The following is a 23,912-nucleotide window of genomic DNA, read 5'->3' on the forward strand; positions in this document are numbered from 1 at the left end:
CTGGGGGAGGCGAGGAAATTGGACAGAGGCTGGGCCGGGCGAGCTGGGCTGCCTTTAATTGGCTCCTTTTTTTAACTGGAGGGGAATCAAACAGGAGAGCGAGCGACAAAGGGTGGGAGAGCGAGAGACCGAACGAGGAGACGCGAGGAGGAGGGAGGAGGAAGGGAGGGAGGGAGGGAGGCGGGGGGAGCGCGGAATGAAAAGCTCCGAGGGGGGAAAAAGCAGCACAGCGAAGCTCAAGTTGCCGAGCGAGCGGAGCGCTCCCGCGGCCCCGAGCCCAGCGGCCGCCGCGCCCGGGAGCCCGGCCCGGCCCCGCCCGCTCGGGGCCCCCGCTGGCCGAGGCCGCCGGGCGGGGGCGGGGACGACCAACTTGGGGCGCGGCGCAGCCCCACTCTCCGGAGAGCATCGAGACCGGGAGCGCCACGGCCGCGGCCAGACGGCGGGAGCGAAGCGCGACGAGCGGAGGCGGCGAGCGGCGCCCGCGCCGCAGCCCCGGCCTCGCCGAGAGCGCGAATATTTTTCAAACGACTCAAACTTTCCTCCTTTCCCCGCTTTCCCGGGTCTCTCTTGGCTGGAATTGCTCTCCTGATTCCCGCGGGGCGCCGGGGCGCGATTCCTCCCCGGGGCTCCTCGGTGGCTCGGGTAACTTCGCGGACCTGGGGACCCGTGGATCTCGCCCCTTGGCCGAGCCCAGCCAGCGCTTCTCCCCCGCTCAGGAGGGCCGGGGCCGGGGCTCCTTCGCCTTTGGGAGGGCGCCCAATCCGGCCCCCCTGGGTCGGGCTACTGAGACTCCAGGACCCGCCGCAGGACTGGAGACCGCGGATTAACCCGAGCGAAGCCCGGGCCTTCCAGCCCCCACTCCGCGGAGGGGCGTCCCCTGGGCGGGGAAAAAGACAAGTTTGTCAGTCGTCGGTGGCCTGTTGGATCGAAGAGCCCCTGCCGCCGCAGAGGGGTCCCTGGCGCCCAGCACACGGAGCAGACAGCCCTGGGGACCCGGGGCAGATCGGCGGCCGGGCTCCTCGGGCCGGGGCGCTGGCTGCTGCGCCGGGCGCGCCAAGGCACCCGGGGCCGGGCCAGCGCCCCCTGCGTCCCCACGCGGGCAGCGGCCCCGCCGGAGGAGAAACCCGGGTCGCCGCCGCAGCCACCGCCGCCTCCTCAGTCTCCCGGTCTCCGTCGCCGCCCCCTCTGTCGCCTCTCGGGGAAAGGGGGGACGCAGGGGGCTTCGCGGGGCCCCGGCGGATGCGCCCCCCGCCACCTCTCGGGCTGCGCCGCCTCGCGGGGATGAAGCACCGGCCGTGAAGATGGAGGTGACCTGCCTTCTACTTCTGGCGCTGATCCCCTTCCACTGCCGGGGACAAGGAGTCTACGGTAAGATCCCGCGTCCCGCTCCACGCTGGCTTAGCACCGCGCGGAAACTTTGCAAGAGGCGCAAAGTGCGCGCTGCCGGGGTTTGGTGGGGACCCCGGCTCGGACTCCGGAGTGGATGCCCGGGTCCCCGCCCTTTTCAGGGCGCGAGGAGATCGAGCTCGCTGTTTCAGAGCACGGAGACGGGTCGTAGGGTCTGGCGTGAAGCCGGGGATGCCAGGGGGAGGCACACACTTCCTCAAACCTTGCCGGGGGCCGGAGTGACTCGAAACCCTTGAGAGCACCCAGTGGGCTCGGGAGATCCCGACTGACCCCAAACCCGAGCCTGGGGCAGCGACTTGCACGGAAACCTAGTCCTACCCTGGCTCGGCCTCCGGAGTACAAACCGAGCGATGCACGATCCGGAGTTGCGCGCGGCTTGCGGGTGAGCTGGCTGCCAGCACGGCGGCGGGGCGGCGGGCTCGCCTTCCCCGCTCTCGCTGCGGCTTCGCTTCTTTTACTCGCTTCTTGACTGCCAGAGCGGATGCCAGCATCCCCTGGATTGGGCACCTAAAACCCCGGCATCCGTTTTCGGATCTAGCGTGAGCCAGTTCTTCCCATCCCCGGTTCCCAGCTACAAAACCCCAGCCCCACCTTCTTTCTCCCTGAGCGCATACACGGACGCATTCAGCCACCGTCCCCAGGAAACGCAAACACGGCACGCACCCATCGGGCTACGTGTTCAAACTCTGCCTCCTGCCACGCAGCTTTGCTCCTGCGTCCCTACGCCTCGCTTTCCGGCGCTAAGGGGACTCTGGCTGGTTACCCCTTTTCCTGTCTCTCCCGTGGGTGTTCCTGGGGAGAGGTCCTGAGAGCAGGCATCAATGTCCAGGATCACCCCAGGGCTCACCACTCTCAGGGACCCTCCTTCTGAGTTCTAGTAGGCTTCAGTGCCCTGACCTTACAATCTCAGGGCCTAGTGGCCCTTACTCTGCCTTCTGACTGCAGGATGGTCTGCACAGATCACTTTTTAATATTGTATAGGTGGGGTGGGAGGGTTCCCCGTCCCTCTATCCTGAGTCCAGGGCCTAATTATTCATCTTTAGATCAGGGGAGAGTTTGACCTGTTCTGTTGGTGTGGAGGCAGAGACATTGTCCCCCCAGCTGCCAGCCTGGGGTGCAGATGTTAAATGCTTCCTTCTGGGGGTGGCTGGCGTTGCCTCCTGGTACCTCGCGAGAGGCAGGGGTGTCCTGAGGGGTGTCTGGGAGGTGACATGCTCCTGGCTCTATACAGCTAGCTGGCTTGGGCATAATTCCCTGGGGAGGCCGGCCCAGGCATCTGGCCAAACTCTGCTCTTAATTAGTTTGTGTGTTTCTTACTGCCTGGCCCTTTACATAGGCCAGAAGAGGAAAAAAGAAGGAAGAATGTAGCAGGGACCTAGAGAGGCTGGGTTGTGGGGAGGAGGCCACTGAGCTAGCCCCAGAGGCCTCCCCGGGGGCAGAGGAAGACACCAGAGGGCTGGGGTGGGGGTGGGGGTTCTTTTTCTTCGTTGTCCCCAAGGTTTTCTTGTAGCTTCACTGCCTCCTTAAGAGGTGGCCTAAGGATGGATGTCACTGAGGTCTTTACCTCCTCACCACACCCCAGGGGCTCTGAGGGTGACAGAGAACCCTCACTATTCCCTACTGTCCTCTACTCTGCCCCTCCCCCCTAAGTGTCCTTGGGCAGATCTGGCGAATTATCTCCTGGTCATCCCTCTCCTTGGTCCCCTCCAGCTTTTCCAGACTTCTCCAGGGCTGCACAGGGCCCATGTTGGGGAAGCCCCTCTGAGCCTAGCCTGGAAACCCCAGCAATAAGGGCAGGGTTGGGGTCGGGTGGGGGCTATGGAAGCAGTGCCTGTAGACCGTGATTTCAGAGTCCTAGGGGACCAGGATTTAGCCATTGGCTTATCTGCCTCTCATTTTCTGTATTTTCTCCTCCCTCATGTGCCTGGATCTCACTTTTTGTTGCTCTCCACTTAGAGCAAACCAAGCTGGGTGTACTGGGGCCAACCCCAGGGCTCTAGGGTGACAGTCTTTGCATCTTCCCTTTGAGGTGTTGGCTCCAGGGCAGGCTGGGGCCTCAGGGAAATTGCAGAGTGAAGCATCTTTATTGGGATAGATGGGGAAGAGGTTAAGATCTAGTATGAGAAGGAGGATGGCAAGAGGCTGCTGAGTTCTTTGTGATGCTAGAAGCTTTGGCCAGAGACAGCAGAAGGGGGAACTATGGTACTACCCTAGTTCTTCTGCCCACCCCCCTCCCCCACCCTGGTTTCCCTCTCTGCCTAAAGCAGATGAAGCAGCGTGAGAAAGAGTAGAGTGTAGGGGTGAGAGATGGCCACTTGTGTCCATCATTGTATCCTGGCATCCAACATGGTGCCGGGCACACAGCAGGAGCTCGGCAAATGTTTGCTGCAGGAATGAAGGGCCATGGTTGCAGGTGGCAGGGCGTGGGGGGAGGTTGAGGAAATGCTTTTTGAAATTCTTTCTCCCCAAGAAGTCTGTCTAGGATGTTTTCCAGCAGGGTAGTGGGGCACACTCTGAGGGTCTCTGCTTTAGGGAGAGTCACAGATTCCTAGACTGGCAGCTGTAGGAGACCTCAGGGAGGAGGAGAGAGAAGAGGCTGAAAGCCCAGTGCTGCCTTGGCAGTGAGGAGAGGCCAGTTTTAGCCAAGGCACAAAAGAAAACATGTGTCCTGGGGAGGGAACCCGGCCCCTTCCCCTCTGCCTAGCCCTGCGTGGCTGAGGGAGGGGTAGATTAACATGGAAGCTGAATCGAGAGGGCAGAAGAGCAGGAGGGCAAAGCCGGCAGGATCTATCTAGCTTGGGCTGTGGGTCTCTGTTGAGGCTGGTAGGAGGCAAGTGTCCAGAGCCTATTGGCTGCTTCCATCTGAGGGTCCTGTTGCCGGGGTCTGAGGTCTGCTGTCTACAGCAGGGCTGGGGAGGTGCTCTCAGTCTGGCCAGGTGGTTTCGCTCCTTCTTTGGGACACAGATGCTACGGCAGCCCAGTGCTGGACCAGATGGTCCATTTGGAGCTGATCTCCTCTTCCCTCCCTGCCTCCCAATCTCCTGGCCCGGTTTGTTGTGCTCCGTGGTGGATTCTGCAGTCTGTTTTCTGGCCGGCCAGGGGGGTGGGCTGGCCCCAGAGGCCTACTCCTGGGCAAAGGCAGGAGCCAGGTGATGGAGGAAGGGCATCCCGTGTGTGGAAAGCATCAGAAAACACCCGCTCCTCCATCCTGGCTTCCGCTTCTCCCCGTAGCTGCCGGACGCCTGGCCAGGGCAGGTCAGTGGGATTCCACTCCCTTACAAAAACACAGCAAACCTTTGGATTATTTAATATGCAGGAGTAGGAATTGACATTATCCTTAAGACAGGTTGTTTGCAACTTACTGGTGGAAGTCAAAATATTTCACCAAAGGTGTCATCAGAAACTACCATCCTATGCTAATTTTTGTGGGAACATGAAGACAGATGTTGAATAATTTGACAAGAGCAACATAGCTTACAGAATTATCACCAAGTCAGGGTTTTTTTCCCCCTCCTCTGAGGGGTGCAGAGAAAGAATTTCAGGAAGTGCGTCTCCCAGTGCCATCTTCTGGGTGTTGATCCTGGCTGTGGGCACTCTTGGGATTTCTCACTAGAGTTTCTACCACAAGTCTTGAGTCTGGCTGTCCAGATCTAACCCTGCCCTTGGAGAAGGCATGCCATCAGAAAACTGGTCCCCTAGGGCTAATGGAAGGCTCTGGGGGTTTCTAAATGTCCTCAAGAAGGTTCCAGCCTCTGTTCCTTCTTCCTTCCCAGTTATGGAAACTGCATGAGAGAGAGACGGAGCCTTGTGCCCACAAGTCAGGCTGGTTTCTTTGCCTTGCCAGCATTGTCTTCCCACCCCCCTCCACCTTTCCCTGCTGAAGTTGATGTTGGCCCCTGAGCCAGCCTCAGGACTCCCCAGGTCCAGTAGCAGAGCCTGGAGAGCCCCACTTAGGGTCAAGATCTGCACGGTGCCCCATCCTACACTGCAGGCAGGGGATCGGTGTTTCATGGGTGGTGGTGGGGCCCTGGTGAGGGGGTGGTTAGAGAGGATTTTATTAGCCAGGAAAGCACCCTTGAGGGAGTGTGCTGGGGACATGCTAGGGGCCCACTTGTAATTGGCCAGGCTTGGCTGTGAGTTGCTGGGGCCGGGCGGCAAAGCTTCCTTTAGAGCCTGGTATTAGCTCTGCTTTGCTAGAACAGGGAGGAACGGGGCTGGGGGGGGGGGGTGCTGTTGGCAGGGGGAGTGCTCCGGAGGGAGAATGGAAGGAGCTAATCACGGCCGCCAAGGCCCGGCAAATGAATGATGCAGGAAATCAATACCTGGGGGCGGGGGTGGAAATCCGGGCAGTGGTAGCAGCCCCAGCGTCTCTAGCTGCCCAGGAGGCACGGGTGGGCCTGGGAGTAGTGAGATAGGCTGAAGTGTGAAGGACCCCTCTCTGCTACCTCCTCCCTTCCTCCTTCCTCATCACTTCTCTGCCTTTCTTCTCCCCCACTCTTGTCTTCCATCTCCATGTTGGGTCAGGCAGTGCTGCACCCCACAAAGGCAAGGGGCCTGGGAGAGAGGACCTTGGGCCTCTCAGTCCTGGCAGGACATTGCCCTGCCCCCTACCTACCGCTGGACACCTGAGCCTGACCAGGCCCCAGGTGCAGGGAGCGTGCGTAGCTGCCCAAAGACTGTACCTGATGCTGCTGGCACTGCCACTCCAGATGTGGCCAGCAGGGGGAGGGCTTGGCCACCACATTGCCTTTTCTGGGCTCCCTGGGCCTCAAGCCTCCCGGTGGGATGAGTTATTCCAGTTCCTCAGCCTGGGGTCTTTGGGAGCTCCTTAAGGCCTTCTGATGCTCTAGGCCACCTCCACCTCCCACACACCCAACCCCCTGTCACAGGGCATTTGCCTGTGGCCAAAGCCACACTTGCTGCGCCCCATGCCGCAAGAGAGCTCGGCAGTAGGTCTCAGCTCTGTGGGATCCTGCCCAGGTGGGGCGGTGTGCAGAGCTGGGACTGTATCCGTCACAGAGCTGCCTCTTTGTGAACCTGGGGTGTGGCCCCTGTTCTTCATCTTCCTCCCCTTCTCAGAACACTCTGCTTTGCAGGCACACAATCTGCCCATGGCAGGAACTAGGTATTAAGGGACCCTACTGCATTTGAATGCCGATACAGGAGTCGAGACCAATGCTTAATAACAGAGGAATCTTTTTTAAACAATGGAATTGTTACCCCCACCCCCCACCCCCGCAGTCAATGAGTAACACGTGCTCTTTGCAAAACAATCAGAGAATACAAAAAATTATAAGGAAGAAAGTAAAGCTCACTTGATATCCCACCCTGCATTTGGTGATGGTTCTTTCAGGTGTCCCTTTATGCAAAGAAGAATGACTCTTTTCGAGAGAATCATTGGTTATTACAACAATCCCTCATAGGGAGTAAGTGTCATGTGCCTTTACCCAGTGCTCGTATGCCTCTGATTCCCGTAAGGTTCTGAGAGGTTAGCATAGCATGTCCTATTGTCCGCATTTAAGAGAAGAGGAGACAGACACTTAAGTGACCTGCTCAAGGTTACACAGCTGGTAAGAAGTGGCCACGAGGCTCCATCGCTGGGGACCTTCTGATTTGGAGGTAGGAAAGATGGAGTTTCCTCCCTCAAGGAGAAGGGGAGAGGAGTTACACACAAGATGGTTCCTGAAGATCTTGGTAAATGCCATGTGGCAAGGGCAGATAAAGGACTGAGGGAATTCAAAGGGTTAGGAAGTTACTTCCAAGGTCTTGTGAAGGGGGCGTTTCAACTGGCTCGATGAATAGAAGTAAGGCCTGAGGAGAACATCACAGATGGAGGGCTCACTGTGGCAAAGGCATGGAGGGTAAAGAACCTGGTCTGTGCAGGGAGTAATGAGTTGTTCCGTCGGGCTGGAACATCGTTTGAAAAAGAATGGGCACTTAGAGTTGGCACAGCAAAGGAACAATCATAACAATGGCTAATGTTTACTGCCTGGGCTGAGATCACAAACGTGCATTCACTACAAACATGCAGTCACTACAACCCTTGGAGTGAGTCATTTTCAGCCCATTTTACCAAAAAAGTAAACTGAGGGCTCAGAAAGATGAAGTCACCTGTCCAAGTGCTGGAGCTGGGCTCAAACCCATATCGGATTACGGAGCCTGTGTTTGGGTGTAGGAGGCTGGAATTCTGGGTCTGGGAGAAGCTGTCAGGAAGGTCCTGAGCAGAGAAATGGGTTGATGTCAGCCATATTTCAGGCTGCTGTGCAGCTGTGTGTTTTGAAGAGGGTATATATGGTCAGGAGGAGGGAGACTGGTTGGGAGGTTCCGCGGTTGTCTGGGGAATTCATAGGGAGAACTCCATCCAGGGTGGTGGCTGTGAGAATGGACAGGAGGTCTCAGGTACAAGAACCACAGGGAGTAAAGGCTCTGTATGGAACACGAGATATCTGGCGAGAGAAATAAGCTCTTACTCTCTTAGAGTTTGCATTCACGCTGAGGGGAGACAGACAGTAAACAGTAAACAAGTATAAAATGCATCCTATGGTGATGGGTTCGATGAAAAAGGGGAAAGGAGCTTAAGGGACAAGGAGGGGTAGACTGTGGTTCAAGTTCACATACAGAGTGGCTGGGAGGCTTCCTTGTATAGGTGCCACCAGAACAGAGAGCTGAAGATGCGGAGGGAGGAAGCCCAGTGGATATCTGCAGGAAGTATATTCCAGGCAGGAGATTAACCAGTGCAAAGGCCCTGGAGTAGGAGCCTGCCTGGCCTGTTTGGCAACAACGAGGAGTCCAGTATGGCTGGAGCAAAGTGAGCGATGCAGGCGGCGGGGGGAGGAGGTGGCGTGAGAGAGTTAGTGGGGCCTGGTTGTTTGCAGTCTTGAAGGCTATGTAAGGATGTTGGCTTGTATTCTGAGAGGCGTGGGGGAGCCATGGGAGGCTTTTGAGCAAGAGAGAGACATGAGTTGACACCTTTTTAATAGAATCCCTCTAGCTGCCATGTGGAGAATAGACTGTAGGGGGTTGGGCGTGGGGGAAGGGATCCGGTTAGAGATTGTCGGAAAACGCAAGAAATGAGACTGTACAATCATTAGGGTCCAAAAGGGCTTCAGGAAGAGCACAGGCAAGAGCTGGGGCTGAAAATGGCTGTGAGGTTTGGCACACAATGGCAGAGCAAAGGCCACAGAAGTCAGGCAGGTTTAGGGCAACGGCGTGACGTAGTTAAGAGCTTGGAATTCGGGGTAAGAAACCAGGGCCGAACCCCAGCTCTGCCCGGCACCAGCCACGAGAGCCTGGAAGGTTACATCAGCTTTCTCAGGCATGGCTTTTCCGCTTGTCGGAATGTTTACTGCCGACAGTAGTAAACTGCGGTGGGTAGTCGAGCCCACCGCACGGGTTTGTGATAAGCACGCCATGAGACCGTGCTGGGGAGCCCTGGGCACTGTGCTCGGCACTCAGCCAGGCCTCAACACATCGCTTTATTCTAATGACTGACGCCCGTGCAGTTTTGAACTTTATGGGATTGTGGTGTGGGATGTGTGGGAGCCCTGGTGGTGGGGTAAGTGGACACGAGTGTTCATGCTCAGGAGAGAGAGCGTTCTGAAAGAGGCTGATTTGCACACGTGGATTTATGTGCACAGAACAATGTGGGCTGAAATCATGAGTGGACTGAAATTGCCAGGGAAGAGAGAGTAGAGTGAGGGGCACTGGACTGAGACCAGCACCCTGGGGGTGGAAGGAGTGAGAGGAGACAGAGTAGAAGGCATCAGGGAGGAAGAAGGAGACCTAAGAGGGGACAGGGATCAGAAAGCCAGGAGAAGGGCCAGGGTCTGTGGGAGGAAGGGCCATCTAAGGTGGAGGAGGAGACAGAGTAAGGGCCATCTGGGGACTAGGAGGTTGGCAGAGAGGCAGCAGGGCTCCTCGAGATCCTCTGGGGACTTGGGGAAACCTCAGATGCTGATTCAGTGGGTCTGGGGCTAGGCTGAGATTCTGCATTTGTAACGAACTCCTCGGTGTGATGCCCATGCTGCTGGTCCAGTCGCTCTTTGGATAGCAAGGGCATACAGGAAGGAGGTCAGACTCAAGCGGCAGACTTGGGATAGAGGGCCAAGTAGGTGGCTTGCTGCCTGTGAGGGGCTGTGGCCCAGTAGCCTCACCTCCGAGCCTCAGTTTCCCCATCTGGAAGGCCGGTTTAGGCATGCCCGCCTCTTAGGATTCCAGAGAAGCCCAACAGTGATAATGCTTTGCAAGCTCTCAGGCGAACTCTGGGGACTCTGTTTCGCGAGAGCAGAGGGGGTGGCAGGCAGATGGTAGGGAGCCCCGGGTGTGGGTGGCCTGTTGAAGCAGGAGGTGCGGGCTGCGCTTTTGAGAAACGTGGCGGGCCAGGGAGGGCTTGAACAGCAATTCCTGCTCCCCTTGCCTGGCCTTCCGCCTGTGGGAAGCTGGGCTGCAGGGGTGGGCGATCTGGGTCAGTGGGTGGTGACCTGGGCAGGCATGAGGACGCTGCTTGGCCAGCTTTGGAGATTCCACCCCGCGCTCTTCTGGGTTCCTTTCCAGTCCAAGAAACTCTGCTGAAATAGACTTTGATTATCTGGAGGGCTGGAAGCTGCGTGGAGAAGTGGTTCTCAACCCCAGGGGCATGGCAGAACCACCTGGAGAGCTTTTTCAACGACAGATGCCCGGCTCCACCTCAGACCTCCTGATTCAGAAACTCTGCAGGTGGCATCAAGGCAGCTGTGGTTGTAAGAGCTCTCCATTCGATTCTCGGGCACAGCTGGTGTAGACAGTGCATCCGAATGAGTCAGGCCCAAACAGATGTCTTCTTCCCCTGGGCTTTCTGAGGGCATTTCTGGGTTTTCTAGGTCACCGCCCAAGCTTTGTTTCAGCCAAGCTCTGGACCCTGGGGTTTAAAAAAAAAAAACCCTATGCTTATTATTCTGTAAATTAGGAGCAGGGAGGCTTTCTAGTTTAAGAGTTCTAACTGGCAAGTGCAGGTCATGATCTTTGGGAGAATGGCCCCTCCCTCTGCTTCTGACCACGGGATTTCCAGTCCCGAACCTAGAGAGCCTGAAAGAAACTGCCCCAGAAATGCTGTTTTCATTGATTTTCAGTAGGTAAATTCTGTTACCATGTTGAAACGTTACCCTTTTGTTTATTCTTTCCTCTTTTTGGTTTAGAGAAAAATGAAAATTTCAGAGCTGGACCACATCACAGCAATTCAGTGTAAACCAAGCAAATATTTAATGAATATCTATCTGCCAAGTGTCTGGAAGGGTAGTGGGTGCCGTGGCTGCAGGGGTGAAGGGCACCTGCCCCCGGGGAGCTCACAGTGGAGCAGGAGAGTGCAGTCCTTTCCAAAGCCCTCATTTTGGAGAAGCTTGAGTGATTTGCCCAAGGCTGTAGGGTTAGCAGGTAGTGGAGTAAGGATTTGCACTCAAGCCTGCCCAGTGCAAAGTCTAGGGTCTGCCTGCTGCCCCACATGTGAGGTTCCTGAAGGAAGTATCTGGCCATTTTTTGTTCCCCAGCCTGTGTTGTGGAGGATGGGTTGGCTGAGGACCCTCAGTCTTATATCAGATAGACATCACATTCTGTTGCTAGAAACAAAGTCTTGACTATGGAGCCTCCAACAAATTAAAGCTGACTTTCTTAAGTCGAGAGGTAGACTATCCATGACTGCTATGGTGACTCCCTGGTCAATGCAGATCCATTCTCTTTCCATCTTATTGCTCTGCTCTCTTTACAACGGTGCTTCTCAAACTCTGCCACGTGTTAGAATTACCAGGTTGGGTGCTTAAAAATCCTGATGCCTAGGTCATACCTCATACCAGTTAAATCAGAACATCTGGGAGTAGGAACCAGGCATCAGTGTGTGTGTGTGTGTGTGTGTGTGTGTGTGTGTGTATGTGCACACACACACACACACACACGTTCAGCATAAAGAACTCCAGCCTTAGAGCATTTTGCTTCAAAGTCGCCAAAGGGCTGCTGGGGCTCAGCCATCGTGACACATTCCAGGCAGGAGGAAAGGAGGAACATTTAAAAGGGTGGACCTGCCAGCTGAGTCAGCTTCTATTAAAGAGCTTTTCCAGAAGCCCCCTCCCAATGACTTCTGCTTGCATCCCATTGGCTATTCTTAGCTGCAAGGGACGCTGAGACATGTAGTCTTTTAGATGGGCACATTGTCACCTAGGAAAATATCAGGTTACGTTAGAAAGAAGTGGAGAATGGGTATTGGGTAGGTAATGAGTAGTCTTTACCACAAATCCCTACCTTGGGGCCAGTTGGCATTTCTTGAAATGAGAGAGGATTTAGATGGATGTCAGCGCTGCTCTCACCCCTCCCTGCCAGCCTAGCTCAGGGGCTCTGGCTGCTCTGAGGATGCCCAGAAGAGACATAGGGAGGAGAGACATAGGGAGGAGACTTGCTTAGGGTCACCCAGACATTCATGAGGGGTCTAGTTTCCCATCTGCCAGTGCTCCTTTTTTTTTTTTTTTTAAGTTTATTTATTTATTTTGAGAGAGAGAGAGAGAGAGAGAGCGCTCACACAAGCAAAGGAGGGGCAAACAGAGAGAGAGGGAAAGAGAGAGAATCCCAAGCAGGCTCCGAGCTGTCAGTGCAAAGCCTGACACGGGGCTTGAACTCATGAACGGTGAGATTATGCCCTGAGCCGAAATCAAGTGTCAGATGCTTAAGTGACGGAGCCACCCAGGTGCCCTGTATCTTCCAGTGCTCTTGTTCCTTCCTCCCCACCCCAGCACCATTCACACTTGCTTGAGGTTGTTCATTTCTGCTGGTCGATACCCCTTTCCACTAGCAGGTAGCTCTTTTTGCTCACAGCCACCAGGAGGGCACTGTGGATTTTTAGACCAGAAACTGAAGGTCCATACTAGAAGCCAGGGACTGGAGAGTACTGTAGAGGTGATGATCTAGCTCATTTTCTCCCTCTCAGGCCCACACCCATCTGGGACCAGGCTACTCCATTGCTGTTTGCTCAGTGTCTCTGGTCCTTGTTGCTGGAAACTTCTCATTGTCTGACCCTATTTCCACTCACCTTAACATAATCTCTTATCAGAAAGATACAGGAGCTGAGGCCTTTGAGCTGAACTTGAACATCTCTTTGGCCCTGAGACTTTCCCTATGTGATTCTTAAGGAACTCTTCATGAAGGCACCTTTTCCCATGTCTGAGAGGGACATCAGGAGGGTAGAGGTAGGGAGCTGGATTCTGGTGGCCCCATCTACCTGTGTTTGGTTCTGGCATTTCAGTAAAATGCAGAGGGACCTTGGGGGAGGTCACTTTAACTTCCAGTAAAGTATATAAGCCCACAAGGCAAGCTGGAGGTGGCAAGGCCTGGCTTTACTCTCCTTTCTGGAATAAGGCCACAGAGTAGACAGAGGGAAGGCCATGAGATGGGGTCTCAAGGTGTGGCAAGGAGTGAGCTCATCTGCCAGGCAGTTGCCTTAAGTAGTGACCCAGAAGCAGATTTTCGAGATTCAGTGCAAGAAGAAACAGACCAGTGAAGGTAAGTGGCTTGCCAAGGTCACACAGCAATGAGGTGTCAAAGCTGAAGTTAAAAGCCAAGGGACTCTACAGCTGCATCTTTCTCATTCTCCAGTATCACCTCGTAGGTTCAAAGAGAAGCCAGGACCTGTCTACATGGTATTTACAAACTTTTTTATGTCCACACCTTTATAATTCTCCCATCACCCCTGTGAATGCTATGTCTCATTCCCAGGCCTCATTACATCTGGACTGTAGGATCTGGGGCTCATTCTGGGTCCAGGGCTCCTGCTTAGATGTTAGAAGTCCTTAATGGAAAAGTCAGGGAGGCCCCCCTTGTGGGTAGAGGAAGCAGTTGGCTTGGCAATGTGAACTGCTGCCAGTCCCCACCAGGCCCAACATCTCTGTCACACTGCCTAAGTCTCACCTTAGAGTTATTGACAAGTTAGCCAGCAGAAGCATGGTCTGTGTTACCAGAAGGTTGTTCTGGGAGTACCTGGCAGCCCTCAAGCCTTCCTCCAGTGGCCCAGGTTGGTTGATCAGATGAGTTGGATCTTGAAGTGTTGGTATTCATGCAAGGAAGTTTCCAAGGAAGTCATGGGTGGAGGTAGGGAAGCATGGTAGGTTATGTGATGTTGGTGGGTGTGATTGTTAAGCAGTATGAGGGTCCTGGGTTGTGGCCATGTGAGAGATTTAATAGTGGACACCATGGTGATCAGGATTGGCTTGGGCTCCCTGTCTTAGTTTGGGCTCCCCAGAAGCAGATGCCGAGATAAGGAGCCAAGTGAGGTAGTTTATTTGGCAGGTGAGCTTGGAAAACTCTGGTAGGGAAATGGAGATGTAAGACAGGGAACCAAAAAAAGGTGCACCGTCAAGCCAGTCACTACTGTGTCCCATTGGGGACCTCTGGGACACCATGTAAAACACTCTCCCACCATGGTGAAGGAGCTGGGGCATGTATACACCAACTCCTATCTGTGTTGGTTGAAGGCTGCTCCTGGGGGTATTAATTTCCTGGTACTTCTAGCCCAGTAGGCATGGAATGTAAGCTCTAGTGGCCAGAGATGGCCTCAGGCAGAGAGAAGCAGGTTCTGGCCAGTGTGCAATGAGGTGGTCAGGGGAGAGGATGTGGTGCAGAGAGGGGAGGCACCAACAGCTGTACGACATCCTGCCTAAGCCATCGGTCTTGCTTTTTCAGATCCAGCCTGTTTTGCTGAGCTCTTTGTTCTTAGGTCTTGCCTTCTAGATGCATGTATAAGCCCTGACTCTGGGATAAAAACTCTCCCTTGCGGCCATCAGACCTGTGAGCTGCTCATTTACTTCCTAGGATTTTGTGACCAGAACCCCAGCACATCGATTTCCCCAAGACCTTCCTGATAGAGTCCAGGCTCTCCCTGATGGATTGAAAGGGGCCTTACACTTGGGGAGGGCAGGGTTGGGGGATCACTGAGGACAAACTCAGAGTCTACAGGTCTTTTGGGCATTGCCACGAGAGGCATGATCTTTAGCTACCCACCTGCTGAATTCAAAACTAAGAAAGAGGTGGGGACAATCTCTGAGACTAGCTCTCCGCAGGCAGAATTCTGTGTGGGTGAAAAAGTAGATTGCTTTCTGTCCACCTCCTTCTCCAGGAACCAAACCTCCTCCCGTGGGCAGACTAGCCTGTACCCCTGAACATCCCTGGGCCTAATGGGTCCAGATCAGAGCACCTCCATCCTGTTGTGAATTTTTGTGTCTCTTCACTACCCACCTGAGATTAACTAATTAGTCAGATATTTTATTGAGCACCTCCTATGTGTCAGACACTGTTCTCAGCACTGAGGATACAGCAGAGAGCAAGACAAAGAGAAGATCTAGAATCACAGGCTTGTAGAGTCAGAGCCAGGAGGGATCTTAGGGCAAATCTGATCATTTGTTCGGGAGAGAAACCTGAGGCCGAGAAGGAGCAAGAGAAGCCTTCATGCCACAGAGCAAATAGGGAGCCCAGCCTGGAATCATGGAAGGTCAAAGATAATGGGCTAAGAGGTCACCTTTCCCTAACTGCTCAGTTTTTAGAGGCAGAAACCAGTGGCCAGAGGCAAGAGTCACACCAAGCTAGTGGCATGGGTTTTGCCTGCCAGTGAACACAGCATTCTCTCCTGCATCCCTTCCAAGCCAGACTTGGGCTCTGATGTACTGAAGGGAGTGTGTGTGTGTGTGTGTGTGTGTGTGTGTGTGCACGCACGCGTGCATGCATTGTGCCTGTGCCTGTGTGGCTTTACATGGGCTAGGGCAGCCAGCAGGAGATATGAGTGGCTTTCCAGTGATCAAGACATCCCACCTCCTTCTGGGACATACAGTGAGCTCTCCCCTCCTGCCTCCTCTAGCTCTCCCATACAGCCATGGCCCCTGGCACTGCCCACTGCCACAGTGACCTCGGGCAATGCTGGGAGGGTTCAGTCCTGAAGGATGCCCTGATGTGCCTGAAGCATCAACATCCCTGGCTGCCTCACTCCCTTTTTCTGGAGCTGAAGGAGCAGAGGCTGTGAGGCTGTCCAGGGCAGGGGTGGGATGCATGCCTCCCAGTCTGCTCCCCCTCATTCTGTTGGAGCTGGGGCAGGTATAAGGAGTGGCTCTAGAGAGCCAGGCTGAGAGGCAAAAGGGGAGGTAGTTCTGTGTGCTGGTAATCAGTGTGTGTGTGTGTGTGTGTGTGTGTGTGTGTGTGTGTGTGTGTAGGACCATTGGCATGAGATAAACTGCTCCCACTGGGTACCTTGATAGGAGCTAAAATACACACACCCCCCCACCCCGTTCTCTCTACCCTGTGCATGTGCACTTTACATGTATTTTTTGTGTACCCGTAAATACACCAGGGCATACATGTGCTGAAAGTGATGATGATGTACAAGAGCCTGTGTACAGGGGACCAGATGTGTACATGTGGGGAGACTGCTGACCTCTTTCGGGGGCCTTCTCTGGGTCTACCTTTATCCCACTGCCTCTCCAGGCAGCCCTTGGCTCCCAGGCAGGGGGCAGGAGCGGGCATCCAGCACTCTGGGCCGCCAGCTCAATGCTTATATCCAGCCTGGGTTATGGCTCACCTCCCCCCACCCCGCTTCTAGGAGACCTGAAGTGGGGGCCAGGGGCAGGCCGAGGCTGGCCTGGAGCTCCTGGCTAATTTTCCCCGGCCTCCATCGATCCAGCAGCTTCTCCTGAGTCTATTAGCAGTCGGCGAGTGAAAATATCCCCCATTGCGAGCCCTGACCTGAGACAGGGAGGAATCCATAGCAATTTGTTCAAACAGAGGAAAGCGTTTCCTTCTGATTTGTATTCCAATTTATTCTAGGCAGGAAGGGGGTCAGGGTGGGAGGGGTGAACCCTGGCTCACCAGTGCTGGGCCCGGGCCCATCCCCCTCAGCCCCCCATGCCAGCCGGGGTGGCAGCTGGTGCTCCCCATGGTTCCTGGGGTGGGGGCTGAGGAGGGGAGGGTGGGCCCCAGCAGGGGGACGGGAAGAGAGGCCCGCCAGCCTTCCCAGCAGGCCCTGCTTGGCTGGAGAGCTCAGTTGTGGATTTGGTTTTCACAAAATACAAAGCCGCCTGCTCGGAGCCTCTCTCCCGGGCACTGGGGCCTGTGCCAGGCGTGCGCTCACCCGCTGCGCCCGTGCCAGGATGGGGGCTGGGCCGGGCCCATGGACAGTGGCCCCAGCTGGGCTGAGTGGCAGGAGGGTCTATTCTCCTGAAGCCCTCCCCAGCCAGCCTTGCGGGAACAGAGCCGCTCAGGCTCTGAGGGGAGCTGAGACTTTGGAAAAGCTGCTGTGCAGGGTGGAGAGCCCCTCTCCACGGGAGTCCCAAGTGCATCTTCCTGGCGCAGTGCTCAGGCTTCGAACCTGGTCTGAGCGAACTGGGGCTCACTGCTGTCCTGCCCAGGAAGACTCTTTTGAGCACTTACGATAATGACAGCTCTGACTGACATTCATTAAGTACCTACAGTTTGCTGGGCACTGGGCTAGTGCTATTGAGTAACCAGTCCTTGCAGGTGCCAGGCCACCTCGTGTGCCTCAGTTTCCCCCTCTCCCACATACTTCTGTCACCCCGCCCCCCATCTCTGCTCAGTCTCTCTCACTTCCTCCTGAGAATCACTTCTCCCTTCCACCTGAGGGTGGCCCTGGTGACAGAGTCTCAGTACTGACGCCTCTGCAGCCCCCTTTTCCAGAGGGACCCCATGAACAGGCGAGCTCCTTTTCTTTCAGGTAGCTTTCCTTTGGCCCCACCTCACCCTCACCGCCAGGACCCCGGCCTCTGCAGAGGTGGCACCATGGCAACAGGAGACAAGGATTCTGGGAAGGGTCAGCCAAGTGGTCCTACAGCCACCCCCCTCCACTGCTTTCCTTCCTTCTTGGGTCAGTGCCCGCAGGGAGGGGAATAACCAGAGACGTTCTTCACACCCAGGTGTCAGCGACTCGCAGCTCTGAGGTCAGCTGTTGCACATGATTTGCCAGGCTCCATGACACCACCAAGGTCTAATTTCAGAAGCCAGCAACTAAATATACCAAAGCTGATGAATAATCATCTCTCTCAGGTGGGAGCATGCGGCCTCAAGGAGCAGAGGCTTCTGAAACAGATCTGGGTTCAGGTTCTGCCTCAGCCGCTCCCTGGCTGTGCGATCCCGGGCAGGTTGTGCTCTGTGCCTCATGTACAAGATGGCATTATAATAGCACCTTCCTGAGGGGGCAGTGGTGAAGAGGGAGTGGGAATGCATGGGAAGCCATTCTTTTTTTTTTTTTTTTTTTAATGTGTTTATTTATTTTTGAGAGGACGAGCACGAGCAGGGGAGGGACAGAGAGAAGGGGAGACACAACCCCAAGCAGGCTTCGTGCCATCAGCGCAGAGCCCGATGCGGGGCTTGAACTCATGACCTGAGCCGAGATCAAGAGCCTGACCCTTAACCGACTGTACCACCCAAGCGCCCCTCGAAAGCCATTCTTTGCCAGTGTCCGGCGCGTGGGAAGTAAGTGACGGCGACTGTCCAGGGGAGGCCCTGCTAAGTGGGTGCTTCCAGTGCCTGGGCCTGGCTCAGGAAGCTAGTGAGTCACAGAGGCTGCCACCAGGGAAGTGGCATGTGAGGCTCTGTGTACGGGCATGTGACGCATTATCCGGAGAAAGAGGGAGCAAGACCGAGACCCTGTTCCAGGAGAAGGGGTGGCAGAATTCCAGCCCTCCTCCCATCTTCCTCTTGGAAGTTTATGGCAACAACGTTCCCTTTCAGCCACTTTGTAGGTGGGGAGACAGGTGTGTTTTGCACCCAGCCCTTTACTGCACCACTGCCTATTCCAGACCTCAGTTTCCTCCTAAGAGGCAGCCCCCCCCCCCCCCCTCCTCAGCCCCTGGGCACTTCCTAACAGCAATGACTTTTCCGTCTCTGGCTGTGATTGAACTCTGGTCCAATTGGCCTCCCCCATCCCCAAGTTCTTCACTTTTCTCCCCCGACCTACTGGGTTCCAAATCATTTACAAGTTGTTCAGAGGCTCAGCATTATAATCAGATCCTACGGTGCAAGCCACTTACGTGGTTTCTAAAATTTTAGCCAAAAAAAGGAGTGAAACCCTTCAGTGATGGAGAAAAAAACAATAATGAAAATACTTAACAGGGGGGCAGGTATTGCATTTCTTGATTTATAAATGTACTCAGTGCTAAAGAAAATATGTTCCCAAACTTTATGCTTCCTGAATTGACTCTTGGAAAAAAGGAAAAGAAGATTGTTCATCCTTTTCAGGGATTTCACATGCTTTCCCTCCCAGGGGTGTTTGCCTTTTGAAAGGGACACAGAAAGAGAATAAATGAGTGACTGTTTAATATGCAAGGTGTAGATGAGTGTTATGAAGAACACAGCAGGGAAGGGATTGAAAATGGTAAAAGTGGGGGCAGGCATGCTGTTTTAAATGGAGTGGTCAGGGAAGGCTTCTCTCTCTTGAAAGAGCTGTAGGAGGTAAGGGAGAGCGAGTTCTGGAAATCTGGGGAAGAGCAGTCTGGCGGCAGGAGCTGCAAGTGCAAAGGCCCTGAGGTAGGAGTGGGCTCAGCCTGCTTTGAAGAACAGCAGAGAGAGCAGTGTGGCCACAACGTGGAGTATAGTAGAACCCAAGGGAGCAGATGACAAGGTGGCATGGTAGCCTGTTGAAAAGGCATTGGCTTTGACTCCACATGAGATGGAAGTCATGGTAGGGAAGAGGAGAGGAAGCAGAGGAAGGATGGGACCTTAGTGTTGTAAAGGGATCCCTCTGGCTTCTTGCAGAGAACAGACTGAACCTGGCAAGGGAAGAAGGAGAGCAGACCTATCAGGAGGCTGCTATGGTAATTGGGGCAGGAGATGGTGATGGCTAAACTAGAGTGGTATCTTAGGGGTCAGAGTTAGGATCAGTTTTTTGTTTTCAAATTCATTTTGAGAGAGAGACCGTGTGAGTGGGAGAGAGGCAGAGAGAGGGAGGGAGGGAGGGAGGGAGAGAGAGAGAGAGAGAGAGAGAGAGAGAATCCCAAGGAGGCTCCAAGGCAGGGCTAGAACTCATGGACCAACAGTGCAGAGACTGACACGGGGCTTGAACTCATGAAACCATGAGATCATGACCTGAGCCGAAACCAAGAGTCAGATGCTTAACGGACTGAGCCACCCAGCCGCCCCTTCGAGTTGGGAATCAGTTTTGAAGGTCAAGCTGAGAGGGCTTGCTGATGGATTGGGTGTGGGGTGTAGGAGAAGGAGAGAAGTCAGGGAGGACTGTTTCTCGCTGACAGCAAGGGACAGAGTGTTTTCACTAATGGGGGTGGGGATGAGGAATGGCTCTTCCGCCTTGGAGTCCTGGGCGGGGAAGTAAGTGCTGTCCTCCTGAGGTCACTGGATGTGGAGAGAGGCGTAAAGTGAATCAGGCCCTTACATCTCTGCTCCCTGATTTTTAAACCTCAGAGCTAATCTTCCTGCCCCCTCTGAGCTGGGGTGAAGGCCAGCCTGGAGGGGCCGTGAGACATTTGAAGCAGTCAGGTTGTGGCACCTATAAGTCCACCCCACGGCTGGGTGGGATGATGCCTGGAAACCCACAGCGGCCTGGGGCGGAGTGGGGGTGGGGATGGGGTGGTTAGACTGCTGTCTGGCGGTGGTAGGCTCTCCAGAAACACTGTCCTTCCCTCCCCTGCTTTCCCATCCTGGGGTCTAAGGCCCCACCTGCTCTTAAGCCACAGGATTGATTTTGCTTTCAGGGTTGTTATTGTTATTATTACCCACTTAAACAACTTCATAGGGGAAAAAAAAGGAACCCAATGACCATCAAACATTAACCATTCATTCTAAATTCCCTTCCCATACCTGTCAATACATTTTTACATAGCGGTAAACAGTCGTCTGTTCTGCTTTGTCGGCCGACTTTATCTCCTACACACGTCTCCTGGTATTGACTGAGACCTCGGACCTGTCACTTTAATAGCTACAGGGCACCCCCTGCATCGATACTCTGGAGCCTGGTGACCATCTCTCTGTGGCAGAGTGTTTGGGCAGGTGCCAATTTCCCCTTCTTCTAAATAGCTCTGCCGTGAATATCCTTATGTGAATGACTTTTTCCTTTTAAATTATGTCCTTGGGGCCTGTTCCCCAAAGTGAGATTGCCTAATAGGTCATAGGATAGGAACAGTTTTATGGTTCTCATTTTGCACCGCCGGGTCGTGCGACAAAGAGTTTGAGCCAGCTTTGCACACAGCCCAGCCGCAAAGGATTTGATCCTCCTAATTTATTTTCACTGGCTTAATAGGTGCATTATGGCTTGTTTCTTAACTTCCAATTTTCACTTCCTGAAGCCACGTTTGGGTCTTTGAGCACCCAACAAGACCTGATCTGTGCAGAACTTCATAGTTTACATGGAGCTTGCTGATAATGTCACCTCAGTTAATAAGGCGCTGTGAGTGTAATATTACTGGCTTCTGTTTTGTATGGCAGAAAGGGAGTTTAGTCAAGTTAAGTGCCGCAGCAAAACCTCCAAACAGTTCTTGCGGGTTTGTTATATAGGATTCCCACCCACCTGTCCCCATCCCATTCCTTCTGTGGGCCCAGGATCCGCAGGTACCCATTTCAGCCCAAATTCAGTGCCCTAGCCCTGTTGTCTCCCATCGGCTCCCACAGCCAGCGTGGGCCAGGCCCCAACCAGTGCCCTGCGCTGCCAGGTTGGATCTCAGCTCCGTGGGGCTTAGAGGAGGCCTCTGCATTTGGGGGTCAGGTGTGGCTTTGGGGGTCCTTCAGCAAAGCCATAACTCTTTCCATTGCCTGGCCTAGGACTGGTCCAAGCTCTGTGTTCTGGGTTGGGGGTCTAGACCTGGCAGCATGTCTCTGGTCCCACCCAAGATGTGCCCCAGGCCCAGTGTTGTACCTAACACAGGTGCACTGGAGCCTCGGTGCACCTAGGGACAGGGTCACTCAGGGGGCTGTTGGGCTCTACATTGGAAGCTGTAACTCTCAGACCAGGGGCTTCTCATGGCAGACACACCAGAGCTGTGAGTTTGGTTTTATTTTGCTCCCTTCTAGCTATAATTCTTGAGTATCTACTAGGCAGCATGCACTGTGCTTGGCGGATGGCATTCTTACCGTATTTCACACTCACAATAGAGAGCGCGCTTATGCCCATTTTATAGTCAGGAAACTGAGGCTCTAGACTAGAGGGTTAATGATTTGCCCCAGGCCACACAGCAACTACTGCAATGGCCTGGACAAGAACCCCATGCCCAGGGCTGTGTCTACTCCAGTAGGTTTGGATCCTTCCATGGGTTTGGGTCAATAGGTGTGGGGGCTTGGTCATATCTAGTGTCCAGTCTCCTGCCAAGGTGGGGAGCCAAGTGAGCGACAGTGATGGGGTCCCCAGGACTGGCAGAGCTTGGCAGGGCTGGGTAGCTGGGACTCAAGCAGGAGAATTAACACGAGTGACCCCGTGTCCCTGGGCCACACATCCCTGGGCCCGGCAGCTGAGGTCCTGGGTTCTAGAAGCCATTCTCTGCCCTGATGGGTAGCAGACTCTCTCTCCCACCGTCGTCCTGTATGTTCTCTTGGGGAGATCTTTCCTTCCCATGATTACCTCCGTTAGCCCACCTTGCTGTTCTTATCTCTTGAGATCAGGGCTCTTGGCATTCTCCCTAAAGTAGACCTCTTCATCCAGTTTTACATTTTCTTTTCGCAGGCCCTTTGAGCAGGTTCCCGAAGAGTCTCGGGCTATATTATCAAATGGAAAAGGGACTAACATTTGTTAGTACCTACTAGATACTAGTCATTGTGTTATGGACCCAGTGTACGTTTTCTCATTTAATTCTTGCAACCCAGAAGTTATCTCCCCTAGTGCCTGAGATGTATTTTCTCCATTTGCAGATCGAAGAAATTGAGGCTTCTGTTTCTTATAGTAATTAGATGAGAGATGGAGTCCTGCCTTTGGCCCCTCATACCACACCATCCGGGCAGTCCCCCAGGCTTACATTTACAGCCTCAGGTCAAGCAGAGCCAGATTTAGGGCATGTGCCTTCCTCCTCTCTCCCCTGAGCATCCTACCTTCACTGCTTAGAGCTGCCCTAGGTCCCCTCACTGTTGAGAGTTTTGATCCTGGTCTCCTGTGACCCAGGGAGAACATCCCTTATAGCTACCCTCAGGGACCTCAGAATCCCAGTTTAGAGGGCTTTCCCCATGGCCTGTCCCGACATCCCAGAGTTCCCTAAGTGGTGTGCCTATCACACTTCTGTTGATGCACAATGAAGAGTCCAGGAGGATAACCTGGCCCTCTCGACAACTATGTGCCTTCTCATGAGGCCAGGATATAGGTGCAAGGGTGCTGAACGTTCTCTGGGCCCCGGGGCACAGGTGGACTGGCCACCACTTCCAGCAGAGGAAGTGTGTCAAGGGCACCAGGCTGTGCCAATGGCACGAGACCCCACCCCCAGTATCGGCTCCTGAAGATGGAACCAGGCCCTGCAAATAGTGTCAAGCCCTGCCTCTGACCACGGAAGCAGACTTTTCATGCTCAGCCGTGGTGATAGGGCGGCAGCCTGTGTGCTGATCCTTCCTGCGATGGCTGCTCTCGTATTCAGTGACAGCACCTTGTACTTGGAGGTCAGAGACAGATACGCTCGGGTCGGGCAGAGATTTTTGTGGTCAGAGAGGAGGTCGGCTGCATATGGGTTTGGTTCTGATGAGCAAAAAAAGAGCTTGCGGTGGGGAGCAGACTCTACTGTGGTCTGCCGCAGAGCGAAGACAGAAGTTCCTCACTGAGGATGGCTCTGCCTGATTCGGCTCTGATTCTGTCCGATGCCGGGGCAGGACATTTCACACAATAGGTGCTCAGGAAATACCGTAGAACAAATCAATGAATCGATGGCAAATAAACAGGCAATGTGTGTGTCTTTGAAGCGTTGGGAGGCAAGGAACGAGAGGGAGGGTGGTGAGGGAATCAGCTTGCACTGAGGTCTAATGGCCCGAGAGAATGACCGGAGTGTGATGGTGCTTCCCCTCAAGATGACCAGCATTAAGGTGAGGCCAGAAGAGATGGGACGGGATGGGAGAGACTGTTTCAGACTGGTTTTCCCAGCGTAGAACTGGAGCCTCCCTTAGACTTGGAGTGCTCCTGAGAGGTCACCTGGTTCATTCTGGATGGGGAACAGAGGACAGGTATTAGCTTGCTCCACAGACAGCCAGGGCTAAGGGGAGGGCAGGGCAAAGCCCTGCTGTGGAGAGCACAGAAGGGCTAATTTTCCCAAGAGGTCCATGTTTGATGGTCCATGGTCTGCTGAAGAGGTACAGAGCATTGTCCCGTGCAGAAGGATGCCCAGGCCGAGCTGGCCAGGTGCCCTGCCCCGAGAGCCTCCTCCAAGACCCTGGCCACCATTCTTTGAGCGGCTAATTAAAAGAGAAAAACCTGTTAATATTTCAGCACTGTTAACTCTGCTAAATTATTAAGTGTCCATTTGCATTACATGTATAAAAGGATCAATAAACATGTGCATACCAGGAGCTGGGAGGGCGAGGGA

At 54.4% G+C, this 23,912-nt stretch overlaps 1 protein-coding gene across 4 annotated transcripts in view; it reads left to right on the top strand.

Moving 5' to 3' along the window:
- The first annotated feature begins 270 nt into the window (after positions 1-270).
- The window catches only part of MDGA1 (MAM domain containing glycosylphosphatidylinositol anchor 1), a 57,507-nt gene continuing 33,865 nt past the window's right edge, over positions 271-23,912 (top strand). For all 4 annotated transcript variants that reach the window (XM_019456999.2, XM_019457001.2, XM_053905067.1 and 1 more), the window contains exon 1: positions 271-1,368. In XM_019456999.2, coding sequence (XP_019312544.1) covers positions 1,302-1,368 — 67 coding nt within the window. In that variant the 5' untranslated portion in view covers positions 271-1,301. The remainder of the gene's footprint in view (positions 1,369-23,912) is intronic.

This window comes from Panthera pardus, unplaced genomic scaffold (assembly GCF_024362965.1).
Source record: "Panthera pardus isolate Hobbes unplaced genomic scaffold, ASM2436296v1 HiC_scaffold_17, whole genome shotgun sequence".
Classification (NCBI taxonomy): domain Eukaryota; kingdom Metazoa; phylum Chordata; class Mammalia; order Carnivora; family Felidae; genus Panthera; species Panthera pardus.